Source organism: Crassostrea angulata, chromosome 1 (assembly GCF_025612915.1).
Source record: "Crassostrea angulata isolate pt1a10 chromosome 1, ASM2561291v2, whole genome shotgun sequence".
NCBI classification, from domain to species: Eukaryota; Metazoa; Mollusca; class Bivalvia; order Ostreida; family Ostreidae; genus Magallana; species Magallana angulata.
The window spans coordinates 4,218,931-4,239,900 of NC_069111.1; the positions used below are offsets into that span (position 1 = coordinate 4,218,931).

General features: G+C 34.1%; 1 protein-coding gene across 3 annotated transcripts; it reads left to right on the top strand.

Moving 5' to 3' along the window:
- Positions 1 to 16: 16 nt before the first annotated feature.
- Positions 17 to 20,470, top strand: LOC128180175 (uncharacterized). Of its 3 annotated transcripts, XR_008243200.1 has the most exons (7): positions 17 to 161; positions 5,258 to 5,447; positions 13,368 to 13,524; positions 13,948 to 15,162; positions 15,581 to 15,759; positions 16,733 to 18,150; positions 18,230 to 20,470. XR_008243200.1 is itself a non-coding variant. In XM_052848067.1 (6 exons), the coding sequence occupies exons 2-6, from the start codon at positions 5,307 to 5,309 to the stop codon at positions 17,108 to 17,110; spliced, it is 2,070 nt and encodes a 689-aa protein (XP_052704027.1). In that variant the 5' UTR covers positions 17 to 161; positions 5,258 to 5,306; the 3' UTR covers positions 17,111 to 20,470. The 3 variants fall into 3 exon arrangements, 2 of the variants coding, with proteins under 2 accessions (XP_052704027.1, XP_052704039.1); XM_052848067.1 differs by having other exon boundaries at positions 16,733 to 20,470; XM_052848079.1 differs by lacking the exons at positions 17 to 161; positions 5,258 to 5,447 and adding an exon at positions 11,230 to 11,291 and having other exon boundaries at positions 16,733 to 20,470.
- Positions 20,471 to 20,970: the final 500 nt, after the last annotated feature.

Genomic DNA, 20,970 nt, shown 5'->3' on the forward strand with positions numbered 1-20,970 from the left:
TCGGCGTGTTACTATGTAATTGTACACCCTTGCGCACCATACTTCAAGAAAATGGCTGCTTTGCGAAATAAAAAAACAACTGGGTTACTGTTATGTGATGCTTTTGCGAGATAGAAACAACAAACGACAATGTTAGGATGTGGTTATACTTCAAATAATATGTACGTATACAACTTTTTTTGGATGAGTAAATAAAAACTAATTAAATTTTAGAGAAACATTGGTGAATATTTATAAATATTTATGATTATATCAACACTGGTCATTAAAGCATACGAACTGGATCTAATGACATTAGCATCATGATGTCATACCACTTTAAATTGAATGTTTGTCCCAATTGCTCTACAGAAGAACTGATATATTATTATAGACATACATGTATGTTTTTATTTAGGGAAGTATGTCATGAAATTTTCACTACTACAACTGCTATATATTGCATTTATAGAAGCTTCTGTGCTAACTTTTGGACATTATATGATGCGAATAGTCCCCTTCTTTGTTTCAGTATTACTGAATCAAATTGAGACAAGAAGCTTAAAGACCGAGGAAATAAGCACCACCTTCAAATTTACCTGGTCAGTGTACCCAACAGTCCCATGTCAATCAACTAAATTTAGGTCCCAGAATGGATGTTAGAAAATGATTGACATTCATCTACTCATCCTATGTGTACCCTGTCTAGCGCTCGCAACAATTGTGCAATTAACTTTTAATTGTCATTTGATGCATATCGTAATAAAACACAGTGTCTATTAGCACTATAATCAGAAGAAACAACTGCCGACAAATATTAGATTTTCTACTCCTGAAAATTGAAAGATACAAATTGAATATACAAAATGCGCTGATCACCTAGTTATCAAATTCACATGAAAACATCTTTTTATTAATAAAAATGTTTATTAGTAAATAATTGAGAGTAATTAAATAACATCAAATCTTGTGTCAACGATTTTAAGGTATCACATTCCTTTTTGAGAAGTTACTTCATGAGCCGATACTGGAAGAGAAACAAGCAGAGACAACTCTGGTACATGTATATGTGCAGTAGGGAGAATTGTTGTGCACATTAGCAGGTGATTGGGGAAGTTATACAAAAGTTTATTTCATAAATTTGCATTTATTTAGTTATTGCATAATACATCGTAATAAATACTTTGTCAATCCCTTCTGATACTTGTTTAGATAAAAGATCTATTTTGCCCACGTCATACCCGCGGTTATTTGACATGCTTTTAAAATAAATCAGTTCAATGATCAACAAATTGCGTTTTCCTTGTAGATACGTCATTAAAGATCATAAAAAATAGTTAATTAAAACAAAAGTCTTTAATTGCTGAAAAACTAGCTTAGGCAGCCAATCAGTGATTCGCAGATTCGACCAAATGAAAAGTTTGTTGTCAGGAGACGGGTTCACATGTACCAGGTTTTGTTTTTGTTTGCCACAGTTGCAAAGTTGAATGTGACTCAATTGAAAAAGACACATCTAACCGAATCGATATTAAGTACCAGCCCTACACATTTTCATGGCATGGAGAAGAACCCAAATCATAATGTTGAAAAATTGTTAGAGGGGTCCTAAAATTTATTAATTGAAAATTAAAAAATGATGTCAGATTTCCCCATTATATTGTATATCTTTTTTGTTCATGTCAATTTCTCTCATTAGGTTGAAAGGGCATGGTCATGATTTTGGACAAATTTCATTTTTCTATTTTTAGTGTTTGTAATGCTTTAGAAATGCATTTCTAATGATCAACCAAAATTTGATGGTCAGTCGTAGATTTATAAGATACAGAACTTTCACTGGTGTATTGAACCAATGTAAACAAAAATAGGACATGAGCCTCCTGTGTGTTCTAATTTGTTTTAAGCATAAATACCGTAAATAGCTCCTAGCATTCATCACTTTTAATTTAAGTCTAAAACTGTAATTTCTCTTCATCATTCAAAACATAAAAGAAAACATACCGGTAATGTGAAGCTTTGTTTTCTTGACAAAGAATTGAAAGTTCTGTATCTCGCTTATAACAAGACGACTGGCACTCAAAATTTTGTTGACAATTACAAATGCTTTACTGAAGCATTTTAAACATTAAGAACAGAATCAAAGTACTGTCGGGAGTTGATTTTATTGATTATTATCAATTTTAAAACCAACAATATGTTATGCAAATTTTTATAATTTGAATTCTCGAACTTTTCCGACAAGAATTTCGAGAAAACCCCATATGAATCATGTTGTGTAATATTTAAAGATAAAATTAATTCCATCGAAGTAAACATGAGGAAAAGCTCCAGGCGGATTCGAACTCATGATCTGCGGTTCAGAAGCCCATTACTTTAGCCACTGAGCTACTATGCTATACAACCCAATCGAACGATATAAACAGTTTAACAAAACATTTAAATCGCCATCTTGTGACATAGTGCCTTAATAAGTACAAGTCTAGGTGTAGTGAGGTACCTTAATCTTGTGGATTATCAGGGCTGCTCAGTCAAACATATGTAATTTTGGCAAGACACAGTCAAACACCTGACTTTATCGCAGGTAAGTTCAGGTGGGGGTGGAACCTTATAACCCCCAAGGGAAACACACTCACTTGAGTATACATATCTATAAAAACGGGATGTTAAAATGCTCTCAACATGCTTTCCCAGTGTTCTTGAAATTATTGTCTTTAAAAGATATAAATGAGGTTGGTAGATCTAATGTATATGTAAAAGGGAACCAAGGAAATAAGATGGCTTGTGAAAGAAGGGGAGACCACATGGTCAAATTTTTTATATGCTGATGGTGACAAAAGATTCAAAATACTTTTTACATGCAGATATGTTCAAAGAAAACAGTAAGATGTACCATAATGTTCAATTGTTGTTCAGTCAGTACTTTTGTTTATAGATAACTCCACCCCTGCCAAACAATTGGCGAATCGTTAATTCAATTGTGATGAGGAGGCAGTCCTGTTTATATTTGGTGCAGCTGTCAAATTGAACATGAAGCAATCAGCAAGTCTCACAAAAAATGGATTTGATGATATCCCCCCCCCCCCCCCCCCCCCCCCCCCCCCCCCCGGATTAGGATTTCCATGATTTTGGGAATTACTTTTTTCTCAATATTTCTGAGGATTAGTCTAGCCCCCCCACTTTCAATTTGCTTCCGACGCCAGTGTCCAGTTTCTGTGGTGCTAATTAAGTGATTAATCATTGACTGTGACAATGTAGTTAAAGTATGTGTCTTGTCTAAGGAACACATCACAAGACATCAAGTGTCCACATCAATGATTGAACCAGCATCCTTTGGGTTATTGGCCTACACCAATGACCACTGAGCGTTGTGGTACACTGGGTACTAACTACTCACATTATATTGGACTGTTTAGATCCTTGCAAACTCTAAGGTTGAGGGGGTTTTTACTTGTTGAGAATTTATTACAAAATACTGCCAATTGCCTGTATTTGATCTAAACTGTAATGTCAAGTTTTTAAAGAAATATGTTTTATGATACGGTAATATAAAGTATAGTGTACAGTTCATTTGTGCAGTAATTTTATTATCATATTTTTCTTGTTCAGTGGCAATTCTTAAGACCTACAACCATCTTTGTTTCCATTAAAATCTTGTGAATCAATTTATTCCAGCAGACATATATATATGTCACTCATTCGGGAATTGTTACTGATTTCTATAGGATCGTCTCAAAATTAAATTTCACTCAGTATTTACTATTAACATCGTACCATACGTTTTTCTACAAGAAAATAAGTCTAAGATCACATCCATCATTCCGCAAATACTTTTGGCACCACTGTAGGAATTAATTTTTTTTAAAATAAAAAATCTGTTCTCAAGAAACAGTGTGTCACGCTGTGTGTCTTTAACAGGATCCATTGTTGAATTTACTGTACATAGATTTGAATGAATTAATGAATGCAAGATATAAGGTGGTGAAGTATTTCTTTTCTATTGATTTTATTTGCTAGTACGTATTATGTATATTTTCTAGAGTGACTTGATAATAAATGCAAATTTTATGGATATTTAATTTTTAAAGATAAATATATCAACACATAGGGATATACAGGTGTATAAATATTTTTACCACATTTTTTCTGAATGTCTTGTGTTTACTTACAATAACCAAGACTCCTAATGGACCCCTTCATGATAACTGCGGTACTGCTCTCTTGCAGGACAAATTGATATACTTGGCTAAAGTTTTAGTAGGTAGACCATTGAATGACGTAACTGAAACAATTGCTGTTACGTCATATTTCACGAAACTATGTCATTTTGCCATGCAAAAGAGCAGTACCACAGTTACTGTGAAGGGTTTAATGTGGTGTGAATATAACTGGTTTGTGTTTCTGAATTTGCTATGATTTTTAGTTTACTTCAAAATTCTGTGAGTCCTCTTCACTTTCTTTGAATTTCATAGGATCAAATTCTGGAAGGTTAGAAATATGTCGAACATCTTTAAATTCAAAACTTACTGCGTAAACAAGTCAAAGATCACAAGGAGGCAATGACCTAGATAAAAACGATATTTTTATAGTAACTGTCTGTGCCATTAGCTGACATGGTTTTTAAAACAAAAGCAAATGACTGATGTACAAACAAATAGCTGTAGTTCACTCTTTTTCTGTGTTGGTCGATGCTGGGGTTTAATAAGCTTATCATATTAAAATAGATGACTTGCTAACAGGATTTTGCATTTGTAACTGTTAATGGATATATTATATATATATAGTAGTGTCATGTATTTCAAGTTACTTTTCTTCAGTGTGTGATAAAATGTTTCTCACTTAGGAGCTTTGTAGTTTTAAGTAGAATTACTGGATCTTTGTGTTGTTTTTTTGTACGTTGCCTCAATCCGTGGCCAAAGTTGATGCCATCATTTTTTATGAAATTTTCTTTGGACTGGTATGAGCATTTTTGAAATTATTTACCCTCAAGGGCAGTTGAAAGATTGCTATGTTATATCCGATATCTTGGAAGGGGATTTTCTTTGAGATTTAAAATTTAATCAAAAAAAGTTTTATATTCATAATTACTGCTGTTTGAATTTAGGATATTTTTAATTTTTTAAGCCTTTATATTTTGTTAAAATTTTATACCAACATGTCATTTTACTTTTAGAAAGTTAAAAAAAATATTTTTTAATTTTTTTTAAGTGATTAAAAATAAAAGGAAAAAACTTTTCTTAATGGCAACAATTTTTGAATTCATAAAACACGACCTGTTTTTCAGCACGCTGATGGATTATTGGAGTTATTGAGTCTTTAAAGAGCAAGAAAAGATGAAGGAGATTCCATTCCGTTTTGTGGGGTACAAAGTATGGACAGAATTGGCAAACAAGTTGGATCCAGACACTGGACTCATTGGGAATAACTGGAGAATGCTGGCAGAGAAACTAGGGTATTCCACGGAAGTTATACTGGTAAGTCAAATATAAGTCAAAGAGGAACTAGGGTATTCCACTGAAGGTATACTGGTAAGTCAAATATAAGTCAAAGAGGAACTAGGGTATTCCACTGAAGGTATACTGGTAAGTCAAAGAGAAACTAGAGTACTCGATAGAAGTTTTACTGGTAAGTCAAAGAGAAACTAGGATACTCGATAGAAGTTATACTGGTAAGTCAAAGAGAAACTAGGGTATTCAATAGAAGTTATACTCATTACTGGTAAGTCAAAGAGGAACTAGGGTATTCCATGGAAGTCTTACTGGTAAGTGAAAGAGGAACTAAGGTATTCCACGGAAGTAATACTGGTAAGTCAAAGAGGAATTAGGGTAATTGATATAAGTTATACTGGTAAGTCAGGTCATTATAAAAGGTGTAGTTTATATAGGTGATTTCAAGTGATATTAGTAAAAATTTTGTTTGTAAGTGTTATCTAGTGGACATTAATACCATAAAGTCTCAAGTATAATGTGCACCCATGTTTGATATGCACCCCCTCAAGTTGGGTGTAAAATGCTGAAAAAATCGGTGTTTCAATGATAATGCGCATCCAAAAAATGAAGATATTTTCAATCAATATTATAGTAAAATGTCTTTGATATGCATGTGTTAATAATGTATTCAAACTGCTTTAAAACAATAATGTTTGCAGATCTAAACTTAAACAACATAAAAAAAATCTGATTGATTAATTATAGTCCAATTCTTTTATTGTTGTCAAATAAACATTGTGAAGAAACATCTTTATTTTGATAATCATCATTATCAAGTCATACAAATGATCGATCTATTTTTCACAGTGTCTGTGTAAAGCAATGACGTTTAAACTGCATAACTGGATGTAAAGTAAACAAATGCAAGTTAATTAAAATCATAATAATTGCAAGTGCTCGTGCATTTGAGAACCCACAGTGAATTCTGACATGAGACAGGTGCACGCTTCTTGTTAAACATACATTGACCACACGCCGAATCAACAGGTGGCCAGCCAAAATTTGATCAAAAGTTGGGGGTGGGTGTATTGCATTGGAACAAAATTTCACCCCATTTTTTCAGGCCGTGATTCTGGATACCACAGGATTATGACTGCCGATATTGTGTGTTATACAAATTGTATGAGACAGTGTAAACTAAAGTTACTTTGTCATACCTTATTCTTCATTTTTAACCAGGTTTTCCGAAGGAAAAATCCGGTTATTAAAATGGTGAAAATGGCGGGCGGGCGGGTGGGCGGCTGCCAAAAGGGTACCCTCATTGTACAGATAACTCCTCCTACAGTTTTCAAGATAGGAAGTTGTTCTTTTGCAGATCAATTGTACATATATCAGAGGTGTGCATATTGCTAGGATTTTGATGTCCAATAATTTATGAAAAAAATACCAGCTTTTGAACTTAGTCATTTTCTGGCAAAATATTGCATATAGGGTACCCTCATTGTACGGATAACTCCTCCTACAGTTTTCAAGATAGGAAGTTGTTCTTTTGCAGATCAACTGTACATATATCAGAGGTGTGCATATTGCTAGGATTTTGATTTCTGATAATTAATGAAAAAAATACCAGCTTTTGAACTTAGTCATTTTTGGCAAAATATTGCATATAGGGTACCCTCATTGTACGGATAACTCCTCCTACAGTTTTCAAGATAGGAAGTTGTTCTTTTGCAGATCAATTGTACATATATCAGAGGTGTGCACATTGATAGGATTTTGATTTCCGGTAATTTATGAAAAAATACCAGCTTTTGAACTTAGTCATTTTTTGGCAAAATATTGCATATAGGGTACACCATTTCACTGGATATGGGTTTACTTGGATTATGGATACTGTTCACATAAAAGAAAACCCGGTTTGCTGTCACATTGACAGCTTTTCACTTGTCTGTCCATGTATTGAAATATTTATCCCCTCTAACACTATTCCTTGCATCAAACGGGTTATCGCCATGGTATCCATCATTATGTAAGTGCAATGAAGTGGGCATTTTAGAAAGGTTTTGTTGGTAAATGCTATCAAGTGCTGTCAAGTAGGCATGGGAGAAAGTTTTTGTTGTTAAGTGCTGTGAAGTAAGCATTAGAAAATGTTTAGTTTATAATTGCCATGAAGAGCTTTCAGCTGGGCATCAGAGAAAGGTTATGATGGTAAATGCTGTTAAGTGGGCATAAGAAAAATGTTTTGTTTGGAATGCTGTTAAGTGTCATCAAGTGGTCGTTAGAGAAAGGTTTTGTAAGTAAGGGCTATGAAGTGGACATTAGAGAAAGGCTTAGTTGGTAAGTGCCATGAAGTGGGCATTAGTAAAAGGCTTAGTTGGTAAGTGCTATCAAGTGGGCATTAGAAAAAGGTATTGTTTGAAAGTGCTATGAAGTAAAGAGTTTTGTTGGTTAGTGCTATCAAGTGGGCGTTAGTTAAAGGTTTTGTTAGTAAGTGTTATGAAGTGGGCATTAGAGGGATGTTTTGTTTTTAAGCGCTATATAGTGGACATTAGTAAAACGTTTTGTTGGTAAGTGCTTATTAAAGAAAGGTATTGTTAGTAAGTGCTATGAATTAAAAAGTTTTCTTGGTTAGTGCTATCAAGCAGGAAAGGGGTAGTTGTAATCAGTAATTGTAATCTGCTATAATCAATTACAGGTTGCTGAGTAATCATGAGTAAACAGTCATCATCCATTTTTCTGATTACGAGTAATCGTAATTAAATCAATTGTTCTTTTAAAAAAGCATGTAATCATGATTAATTTTTTACATTTTTCTTATGTTTACAAAAAAATGAGAATGCATAAAATCATAATTCATTGGAGTTATTAACTGAATAAGCATTATTCTTAAATATGGTTTTAGTAAGAAATGGGTATCATCATGATCGATGTAATGTTTGTTTTAGCAGCTAACATAATACAGGTGTGTTTTAAGTTGGCTTTTGTTATAGCATTGAATGATTTATTTTTGACATCGTGGTGTCAATAACTGCCGTCAGGTGAGCAGATAAATTGAATAACGCGCATGAGCGCGTTATGATAATTTGTCTGCTCGTCTAACGGCAGTTATTGACACCACGACGTCAAAAATAAATCATTTAATGCTTATATTTACATTCCCTTACCAATGATATCAATTATTTACTTAAATAAATCGATATAAATTGCAGATCAACATTCATAAAAAATATTTTTTTTCACCGATAACAAAGAAATCATTGTTTGAGAACTACTTATGTAAATGACATGTAAATTCTTACGCAGTGATTAGGTGTTGCATTTAGAGGCATTTAAAGATCACATATTTTAAAGGAAAAACACAGTAGAATGTAAATATACTGTTATAGCAACAGTAAAGCATGCCTGGTTAACCATTTTGTTAACTGTAGTAAAAACATACACCAATTTGTTGTCCAATTTTCAACACATGTCTTCACAGTCAATTATGTTTTAACAGTTTTCTACTTAATCTATTTTATAAAAAATTTTACTTATTTGATGAATACATTAAAATCCTTGCTTCTTAGAACAAATACAGTGATAATTGTGGAACTCAAAGAGATGGCTAGATGAAAAAATCTCAAATAGCAATGGACACACTCGCACAAACATCATCAAAATGTTAATGATGATGAAATGTAATGAAAAAGCTTGCAAAAGTTGATCCTTTGATATCAATTTGATAATCCTGTCAAAAATGCATTGTTTCTTTCATTAAATTATTTAATTAACAAAACAAGAGAAAAACTCCAACCAACATGTAATCTAAAGTAATCAGAGGAAATGTGATTACAAAAATGAAAAGGAATCTAATGTAATCCATTATTCTAAAATTGGATGTAATCAGTTTGTAATCCATTACTTTTGAAAGTAATAAACCCATCCCTGCTATCAAGTGGGCATTAATAAAAAGTTGTGTTAGTATTAAGTGCTCTGAAGTAAAAAGTTTGTTGGTTAGTGCTATGAAGTGGGCATTAGTAAAAGGTTTTGTGGGTAAATTCTATGAAATGGGCATTAAAGCGAGGATTTATTGGTAAGTGCTATGAAGTGGGCATTAGTAAAAGGTTTTGTTAGTAAGTGCTATGAAGTGGGTATTAGAGAAAGGTTTAGTTGGTAAATGCTATGAAGTGGGCATTAGAGACAAGTTTTGTTGGTAAATGCTCTGAAGTGGGCATTAGAGAAAGGATTTGCTTGTATATGATATGAAGTAGGTACTAGGGAAAAGTTCTGTGATGTAAAAAGGTTTTGTTTGTAAGTGCCATGAAGTGAAATCAAGTGGGCATTAAAGTAAAATTAAATTGTTGGAAAGTGCTATCAAGTGGGTATTAGAGGGAAGTAAATGTCAATGTAGGTAAAAACTGAAAATGTATTTTTGGCTTTAATGATTTCTCTGATTTATAATAAAAAATGTTTAGCTCACCTGTGTTGCGGTTTTATAACTGCGGTATCTTTTCACACACTTTACATGCAAACAATATTCGGAATGTAAATATATATTATTATACTTTCATGTTAAATACTGAAATCTGATTGGTTTAGACGCAGTTGATAATCCGTTCTATTACCCTCAGCGTAAGCAACACACCTAGCAATGGGTAGCACAACAAATTGTTACATGTGCGTAAATTATGCGCGTACGGTTCACCGTTGAATTCACGTCATTTCTATATAAAAGCAGTAAAAAATTCTCTAAAAATAAGACATTCAGTATAATAAAATAAATAGTGCCTGTTTGGAAGGATAACAGTTAACATTGACACCCCTCGAAAACCATTGTCAACCTCCTCTTCGCGTCGGTTCACAATGGTTTCCTTAGGGTGTCAATTTCAACTGTTACCCTCTCAAACAGGCACTATTTATATAATGGTAGAGTCATTAAAATGAAATGAGCCAAGTATTAGCAGTATATGTGACACATTATGCAACATAATTTGGATTAACATTTTACTGGGTTGGATTTAAAATTTGAAGTGAATTAATCAAAAACATGTTGATTGAAGTTAATTTATCCAAATCATGTTGATTTTCATCTTTTAAGAGAAATTTTGCTGAGACTGCCATGTACTTATTTACCGCTATGGAATCAGTACATCATGTTAGGGCCACACAGAAATTTTTTTTTACTGGTCGTTTGAGCTGTCAATTAGAGATTAGTTTTCTGGTCAATTGAAAATATAAATTCTAAAAGTCGTACTGAACCAATCTGTCCTGGGTATAAGTAGGAAAAGATTTAGAAACAACTTGATTACCATATACTTAAAGAGCAGGTGCTATTGACAATGCTCTTGATAAAGCACTAATTCAGATCCCTGACTTTAGGTCCCAGATCATTCGACTTTCAATAATTTCCATCAGTATATTGTAATTCTGAGAATTGTTGAAGGCACTAGGAGAAGAAGTTACAAATCATAAACCCTATATTTCAGTGTTATAAAAGATGTAGAAAATACCAAATAAAAGAAATATGATGCATTAATATCATGGTTTGATAAGTGATCTGATAACCTGCTGGGGGGATATCTAATCTGACTTGAGTGAATGTGATGGTTTGGAGAGATATGTTGACAATAAGTTTGTGTGTGAATGCCTACAAGGAAGTTACAAGGCAAGGTGAGAGGCAGTCTCTGATTGGCCGTCTATTTCTTGTTGGTCCAGTGATGGCTCGCGTTGTTTTGTTCGGGGACTCTAAGTGAGGTGTGGACACCAGCGTATTACAGACTGTGGACCATTTTTACACTTTGAACAAATTTGTAATGAGTGCATTCCATCAAATTTATAAAATTACTACAAATGGGGAAATTGTTACTCTGGTCAATCAGGCATGGAATTTTAGCATGGGGAGTTTGACAGGTATGAATTTTTATTTTGTGTTCTGTATGACTTTATTTGTTATTTATTTATTTTTTTTAGATGAGATTGGGGATATTTTTTATTTTTCCAGGAAGCAATGTAGTTGCATATCAATACTGTTAGTAAACATCTGCTGGGGTTTATTGTTCGTTTATAAAAATACGACTCTGCTTATCTAAGGATTATACAAAAAATTTTTGTTTTTTCTTCTGATTTAAACTTACAAATTCCGGTTGTCATTTTTGAAGAAAAACATTGTGTTTATTTAATACCAGGATATCAGATGTTTTTGTGAAACTTTGCAGGTACATGTTTATCAAAGTGTTCATGTTAAAAGCCTTAGTTTTCCAAGAATTGAGGTATATAGCCACTTAAGTAGAAACAGCAACTATTGAAAAAATATTTAAAACCAACCTCATAGTTGATTCTGGGAACTTTTTCATCACAGATAAATCTAAGATACTAGGGTTTTTCTTTATAATTCAAATATATTACTTGAAAAACATTAAAGAAATACATTTAAATGAATTATTTACCCAAAATATATTTAAAATACAAGATATTTAATTCAAACCAATTGTTAATAAACTTTAGGTGCTATAGAGAATGACATCATTACAAAGAATAACATTATACCCTATGATGCATTGTTTCCGTCTGTTTAACTTACCACAAAGGTAATCTACAACTAAATACAGTGACTTTGTGACAATGCACAATCTGTTGGTTTCTCCCTATCCAGCTAATTACATATAGAAGAGTAGAATGAACTGCTTAATTATTCCCACAGTAATTTAACTGAATAATTTGATCATTGTTTACCTTTCCTCGGAAACATTGTTTTGCAATAAACTTTGTTAAAACATAAAGGGTTACATAAGTTCATTATAATGTAAAACTTAATTCAAGAAATGCAGGTTTCTGCAATGCCTGGGGCATGCATACGATGGATGCATTGATGTTTTGTGTTTTATGATGGCTTAAGGATGCACAAGAGGCGTGAATCAAGCAATGGTTCTAAGCCCTCGGGACCCAAGTTCTTAGTGATCTTGTATGGCCCCGTTGAGTGTACCGGTTTTGGTGTGAAAGAAGACATCCTTGGTGTTACTTATGTGTGTTTGTTGTGATACAAATTTAATTAAAGGTTTACATCATTGTCAATAGGTAAGGTACTGTATAATTGTATTTGAATCTTATTTCTGTGGCCATTACAGTTCTTCGGCAATATGATTGTAATGTAATGGTTAAGAAAAACTGGGAGAATGATACAGTGTACTCGCCTTTTTCCGGCTTTTTGCTGGTTATTTGTTACAATCTGTCACCAATGTGGCTTTGCATATATCTTGAAATTTATTTAATGCATGTTATGTCACAAATGATGTGTCAACCAGCGATTTAGCATAGTCGTAGTACAAAGGTGAGGGCAGTATATTGGATTTTGTTTTATGATTTAGTAATATCTCTAGGTATATTATCACAGTGTAGAAAAATGTACAGAGCATTTACATGATTGTAGATATTCAATTCTTACAGAAATTTCAGTTGGTAAAACAATCTGGGTGATTTAGATAGAATCGCTATTGTTACTGTATATATGATATAATTGTAAATATTCATTTGACCTCTGTACGTGTATTGATGATGGATGTATGATACTAGCTCCTTGTTTGCCTGTCTACCACAGATTTATAGCAGTATAGATATATACATGTTCTGGTACTGAGGTTTATCAGTTTCATCATAAAGACCATAGGACAGTTGTTATAATTGTATATATGAAGTGAAAGAATTTGTACAACATCCAGTTGACCTTTTGGTCTCCGCTTTGCAAACTTTGCAACTAAAAAAAATAGGTTTCTTAAAGAATCATCATCTGAATACTGAGAATTGTATTGGGAATCTGTGTCTTGCTTAATTATCATCGCTGATATTGGGTTTTATGAACAAGACTTGTTTGAACCATTGTTGTTATGTTCATTGCTGGTACATATATTTTAATTTTATTTAGAACAATTGTCCATATTGTGATTGTTGTGCTCTGTTGTCTATATGATGATTTTTACGTTCTGTTTTCAGTGCCTGGAGTCTAAGAAGACCTCCCATGGCCGTAACACACTGACTCTGTTTGAGGAGTATATCAAGAGTCGAGACTCCTCCGTGAACGCCGTGATGAAAGCGCTGGAGAGCATGGAACGCAAGGACGCACTGGAGGTTCTACAGAACTCCATTCCTGGTAAAGAGTGATAGGTCTTAATACTTAGCTTCCTTCTTCCTCTTTCTACCTGTGTATAATGTTCTGTGAATTGAAATATATAAGGAAGTATTGAAATTAAAAATGGCTTTAGTGAAAGAAAGGTCATTTTAAAGGTCTTTTGAATTCTGGGTAGGAAAATCTACTGGACAGAATCTTTGTGTTTTAAATGACAGTCTTTGTGTTTCAATAAATGAGTCTTAGTATTTAACTGTATCTGATGAATAGCTGCAAATGCTCTATTCCTTACAGATTTAGATTGGATAATGCTCAACTTTTTCACTTAGAAAAATCCAACTTTTACACTACGTGTTGTAAAACATTCACTTTTCCTTTTGTAAAGTTTCCAAAGAAAACCATTCATCTCTTCCTCTAATGTTGAGTTTGCTTTGTCTGTTATTTCAGAGATTCAGAGGCGGTACGATGCTGAGATGAAGTTGAGCCTAAAGATGGAGCCCCAGGAGCACTCGGAGTGCCCGCCTTGTTATTCTTCCTATACCAGGGATTCCATACCACATTCTCACCACTCCAGCTTTGGCCATTTTGGTGTACCTTATCCCCACATGAACCCCCATATGAATATTGTAGGACCTTCTCATTCCAATGCTTACAGCAATCTGGAGCATGACATGCCCAAGAAAATTAATACCTCAACAGCTTTCTCAAAGCGTGTCACTAAAGGGGTTTTACGCATGAGGGATTACAATCATTCAGCAAATCACACACATATGTCCACCAATGTTCGTGGAGGAAGCATGGCTGTTCAAGTGGACAGACGCGATAATTACACCAGCGACGAGATCGAGATGGGTGAGTTATCGAGCCATCTCCGAGATGACCCGGCACCAATGGCTGCCGTTCTTCTCCGGAAACAATACATGAACCCCCTGAATCATGTTCAAAGGAACATGATGAATTCACAAGACATGTCCGTTGCCAGTGAGGAAGTAGTGGGGACCAGTCCTGGCTTTCAAGAGCCTATGGCTCCAAAGCATGGCTCCCTGAAAAGACAGAACTCTGTGGAGTCCAATGCAAGGCAGCCAATGAATGAAATGCAGGCTAAGAAATTGGATTCAAACAAAAAGCTTGCACTGAACATCCCTATCTCATACAACAGAACTGCCATGCAGTCAATGAAACCCCAAGATGCCTTCATTAGCCCAAGTCCCAGTCAGACCCCAACCTCTTCCTCTTCCCAGAATCCATTAGAAAAGCTCCAGCAGATCACTGGCTCCAACTCTTACATGCCGGACGAGAAGTACCAAAGCATGATAGAAGAGAAGAACCGCGAGGAGATGCTGTACAATGGGAACAGATTTGGATCGGAGGAGTTGTTTAAGAAAAGCCCAATGTCCTCTTGTCAATACGAGGCTGAGATGAAGAAAGGGGTCATGGGACAGCCAGGTGGAGAGTGGTTTAACTTTAAACCAGGCGTTAGGGGGCACCACCAGGTGGCCAACCATCTAAGGCTGATGAAGGACCAGGGCCCAAGAACCTTCCCCCTGAGGTCCAAGTCCCTAACCATGTGTGAAGGGGGCGAGAGTGATTCTCAGGACCACACCAATCTGTCCAAGTCACAATCCATGCCTCATGACATGAAACCAGCCGAGTACAGGAAAGGTGAGTCAGTGAGGGTGCTGATTCAGTAGGGTCTGGTCACTCAATGAACTGGTCACTCAGTTCACTGATTAAGTGAAGGATTGGATGAAAGATTGAATGAGAGTTAAGTTTAGAATGGTTATGAGCCGTATGAGTTATGTAAATGGCAAATCAGCTTTTAGTTTTGTTTTAGATAGAAATAATAAATAGAGTATTAAAATTATCAAAATGATTGTTAGTCGACACATAAACATAGTAATTTGTTGGGGGAGGGGGGGGCAATAACAGAGTTTGCTGTTTAAAAATGAGCCCATATGCCACATTTTTGATGTTCAATTAACTCTGTGTTTAAAGAGTTATCTCTCTTTTTATTTTACAAAGAACATGTCATAAACTTTCTTTAAATCATTTGCTGAAAACAAGTGTTTTTTCTTTCCAGCATTTCGGCACATTAAGGTTTTTGTGACGTACTCTGCAGAATCAAAGCGTCACATACAGAAGGTGCTGAATCTCTGCCGCTGTATTGAGAAGAATGGGTTTACTTGTTGTATGGACATGTATGACCGCCGAATGCCAACAGAAGACAAGTTAGGCTGGGTCAAGGAGAGGTTTGATGAGGTGAGAATTCACAAAGGAGAAAGTCAGTTTTTTTATGTCAGAATAAGTTGTATTCTTTTTGCTCAATTCTTTGCATATGCATGAGTGTTAGTTCTAAATGAAAGTGCTCTTTTGTGTCAATTTTTGGGAGTTGATTTTTAATCAACTCTCCTATGCAGTCACGCGGACAAACCGAAAGTGAAACAGTGTTTGGACCTCAGCACAAATCATTGCTCCTGAAAAGACTTAGTTCTTGAAAATAATTGATGAATTCGATGTAATGTATGGTAAAGCATTGTTTTTCAAGGAAACGTATTTACAAATACCTTTAAAATAGTCAGATTTTAAATGGTACGAACAATTTAAATATTTTTTGTAATCGTATGTATTCCTACGCCAGAGTTCAATATAGTCTCGTTCAACTCGACGCTCGGCTGTCTCCGTAAACCCTTGTCGGAGATTTACGGTGTCAGCCGAGCGTTTGGTTGAACGAGACTAGAGTTCAATATTGCTTGGATCCATACAATTTTCGAGAAATATTTCTACCACTGATACATAGTTTGATTGAATTAATTTTATCTTTAAATATTATTTAACATGATTCATATGGAGGTTTCTCGACATTCTAGTCACAAAAATTTAAAAATTCATATTATAAAAATATGCGTAATTCAAATTAGAAACAACGTATATATGTACTTGTCATGCAAAATGACATATCATTGATTTTAAAATAAATAAACATTGACAAAATCAACTCCCGCCAGTTCTTCAGTACTTTGATTGAGAACATGATGTGGGATGTACTGGACTACTAAAATAATTTATGTTTATTTATTAAGTTTTATTTGTTTAACAAGAAATATACAGTGCAATTTTTTAGCATATTAATTTTAAAAAACTGGATGAAAAATGAAAGATTTTATCTAATAGAATCATTTTTTTATCTGATTGACAAGCCAGTATATGGGTCCGAAATTTCCCTTTTTTGCAGGCTGACTTTATTCTGATCTGTGTGTCAGAGACGTACATAAATGAGACAGAGAGAGGTCAATCAGAGGTCACTGAGTCGACCAGCGACAAACAGCTACACACCGACTACATCTACCAGCTGATGGTGATGGAGTATAATCAGATCGGACGGAACCGCCGCTTTATCCCCGTCATGCTGGACGGCACCACAGAGGAACATATCCCTTCCTGGTTACAGAACACTCTTGTCTACAAGTGGCCCCTACATTTCCGTGACCTTCTGTGGTTCCTGACCAAACCGGAGACAAGGATCAAAGCAAAGACTCTGACAGAGCAGAAGTCCTCGGAGGAGGAAGAGGAAATGGTGCCCGATTCACCCCCAGCTGCTGCAGCAACATAAAGAGGATTTTATGTGTGCTGCTACAGCAACCTTGGATAATTTTCATTGCTGGCTGCTAGCTGCTAGTTTCATCGTGGGCTGTTGCAGCAACACTAGAAAAGTGTCACCGCTATCTGCCTCAACAACAAATCAGTGCTGGCTGCAGCGACAATGTGAAAACAAATACATATACATGTTGCCTCTCAAGACTTGCTGAATGCCAGCTATTACAGCAACATAGAGAAAAGCAAGGCTTCTTAAACTGGCTTATATTGATGATAAAAAAGATTACGGGATGAAAGAAAGCTTGTGAAATTTCAAATGGAAAAAGAAACACTATAATATTTTATAAGGTTGCTATAAGGTTATATTTATGTACAAAAGAAAATGAAATAGCTCTCCTTACTTTGGATTTCAGCTCAAAAAATGAGTAATCTGACATCGGGCCCCTGATTGTTATGGCGGCTGATACACAGCCATATTTGTTTCTGATGTCTCGTAGGTCAAGGTCACCTGTCTGTTGTTTGTTGTGTCCCTTTACTGTGTATCTTGGTAAATGATCTCGGATCTCTATCAGGTTGACTAAGACTAGAAGTGAGCGACTGTTATTGTGCCATAGAATCTTACTAAACAATCAAAATCATGCACTTAGTGCTTTGTACATAGGTTTGGCTTCACTGGTTCAGGTAGCAAGCAATTCATCTCCTATTCTTCTTCTAGAGATTTTGCAACATTTAAATGAAACGAGATATTGTAGTAATTTGCTATTATAACAGAACTGTAAAGTTTTTAATTGCCATTTTTAACTTGCAATAGAGTTACAGAACCGATATGTTTTTGATATTAAAGTTTGGTAATGAAATAAGCTTTGATAATAGGTGCTTTGAGACATATTTAATTGAATCATTGTCAGCCTGTCTGCATTCTCTCCCACTGCAATCGTTTTGATTCGTTTATTAGATAAGTATATTATATAGAGAACATATTAGAATATTATCACCATATTTTGGTTTTACAGGGTTAATTAAGAAATGAACTCAATGTCTACCCTAGTTATACGAGTATAACCTGGGTTAGGACAATTAACGCTTTATAATCCGCTAAGCGGATTATAAATAAGTGTAAATTGCTCCAATTCAGGTATAACTTGGGTAGATATTGAGTTCATTCCTTGTAATTTAATTTTCTGTACAAATTAATTCCGTTTCACTTTTAAAAATGATATTAATCTGTTAAAAATTCAAATGTAACGTCAAGCGGATTAGTACGTTTTTGACGTTGGTACATTGTGATGTGTAAACCAGGTTATACAAATTTAACTAAATTTTTCTATCCAATCAAATGCCACGTTACAACCAGAATTAAATTATTGATTGGTATTCTAGAGATTCCTTTGTACTGGGATGTTTGAAAAATCAAAAGCTAATTAATGAGGATTTAAACTATGAGTTAATTATGTTACGGTCACAAATAACTCAACAAAATACATCTGAGTATATGCTTAAGATATTGTATTGATCGAAGAAATCTTGGGAGAATGATATGAAATAGTGTTTTTTATCTTTAATTGTTAAATAGCACATGTAGTAAGATAAGACTGGATAAAGCATATTATTGTGATATCGGTTATGTAGGTGTAAGCATGTATGGTGCGTTAAGATTATTTACGTGTTAAACATTGTGTTTTTATGTATTTATGAAGATTTATGTTAATAGTGTAATGAGCCATCATACAAGGGAGAAGTGCTTCATACTAATATATATTGCAAAGACATCATGGTGGATTTCTTTGAAGAGAACAAAGTTTATATTTAAGTTATGGCGTGTATTTCATACAGATGTTACTGGCATGTTACGTGATTTTTATAAGCGATGGCGTAAAACTATTAATGTGTTTATGTTAGATAGATTTATGTATCTATCAAGTCATTTATATATGTACTTGGAATCATTCTTGTTATTTTATCTTTTTATTTTGAGAGGGGGTGGGTGGGGATGATCGGATCTTTTATTATTGGAAGAAAACCAAGGAGTGTCACTGATCTGCATTAAAATCTGTTTTGATATCACAATGTTTATAAAATATTGTTATCCAAAGAATGGTCTGACTTTAAGAAATGTTGCTGTGTACTTAAGTACATCAACAAAATATTGTAAAAAAATCATTTTAATGCAGTATAATCATCTTTTTCTTCTGTTTCAACTGTTTTCATGTTAATGACACATTTTAAGCATGTTTATCAGTATTTGTTTGATTTCATTCCAGTTTGCTGCATATTATATACTTTTTAAACATATTATGTATATGATTAAACGTGCATTCCATTTTTATTATTCTAGATTCCAGATTATGGCATCATTTATCATTTTTAAGTATAAAAAAATTTTTACTCGGCATTCCACCGAAAGCGGCGGGCATTCCCTTGTTTTTGTGTTTGATCATTTTTCATGCATTCCAATTTTTAAAATCAATTGTTTTATTAGAAATTCATGTTATTGATTCATTCAAAATATTTTTTTTCTGTTTTAATTTTTGTCTTTTTTATGTAATTGTAACATTTCACATCACAGAACTTGTTTAAGTTCCTGAATTTGGCCATGCTTGAAGTGGATGTTGCCTTGTCCTTTGGTTTGATGGGCTTGTGCAATATAAGGAAGATATTCGGGAAAAAGAAATATGGTGATAAAATAAACATGGATGGATGGAGGACTAGGAGAATATAAAATTTATAAGATTTATAGTAGCTTTGTGAATGGATTGAGCTATATTTTATTGTACAACAATCCAAATCCAAAGACCTAGGCTTTACATTATCATTTCTATTAAGTCTGTGATTTCTAATGACTTTCAGATGTTTGTCTCCATATTGTAAATCTTAAATGATAGTGATGTCACAGAGGGAGGATGTACACTTGTATTGCCATGCCTTTACATCCTTGCTGAAATTGATATCACTGAGCAGGAAGGATTATTGCCCTGCCTTGTACATCCTTGATAACATTGACATTACTTCTGGTAGAATATATTGCCCTGCATAGTATATTCTTGCTGACAGTGATATCACTGTGAGGGTATTTGCCCTGTCTTGTACACCCTTGCTAACAGTGACATTACTTCAGGTAGAATGTATTGCCCTGCTTTGTACATCCTTACAAACAGTAATATCACTGGAAGGATATTGCATTGTCAGGGTTTGATGGAGTTTGTCTTTATGTCGTTTTACCCTGGAGTTGATACATCTGTTACATTATTTTTCTCATGTTGGTCATAATGTGTAGAATTCAAGCATTCATTACATGGGTATTTTTGGCTCCTTCTTTGATTTTATTCATTGTTATATATAAAATATATGTAATAAAATTGTATTTTAATTCTAAAAACTTGTGTGCTTTATTATTAAGTACAGTTTGTTTTCAAAGAAATTCTCAGAAGATGCACTGGAAGAAAGCAGTTAAACTGTTCTTGATTTTTCTAATATTGACATTGGATTGCCTATTTCCCATTTTGCAGTTTACTCAGAATATTAAACTTCATACAATATAAGGATGGTAACAAACTAAGTCATCTTTTAACTTTTAACCATAGCCTTTCTTGTGGCTATGACTTCATTATTCCCTATGTTGTGTTTACTTCAGTTTCATAGATATTGTTCAAGATATCTTTACCAAACACTATATACTGACACAAATTGGTAAGGAAAGTTTTTAGAAAATTGATTCTGTCAATCATTATAAATATAAATACTGTCAACTCGGATCATGTGAAAGACGAATTTTTGTTTTCAGTTTGCAGTCAAAATCCACCAAAAGGCGGAACATTATTCCTTAGGTTATATTGTTGGTGAACAGGTCACAAAGATTTATTTCCGCATTTACCATTT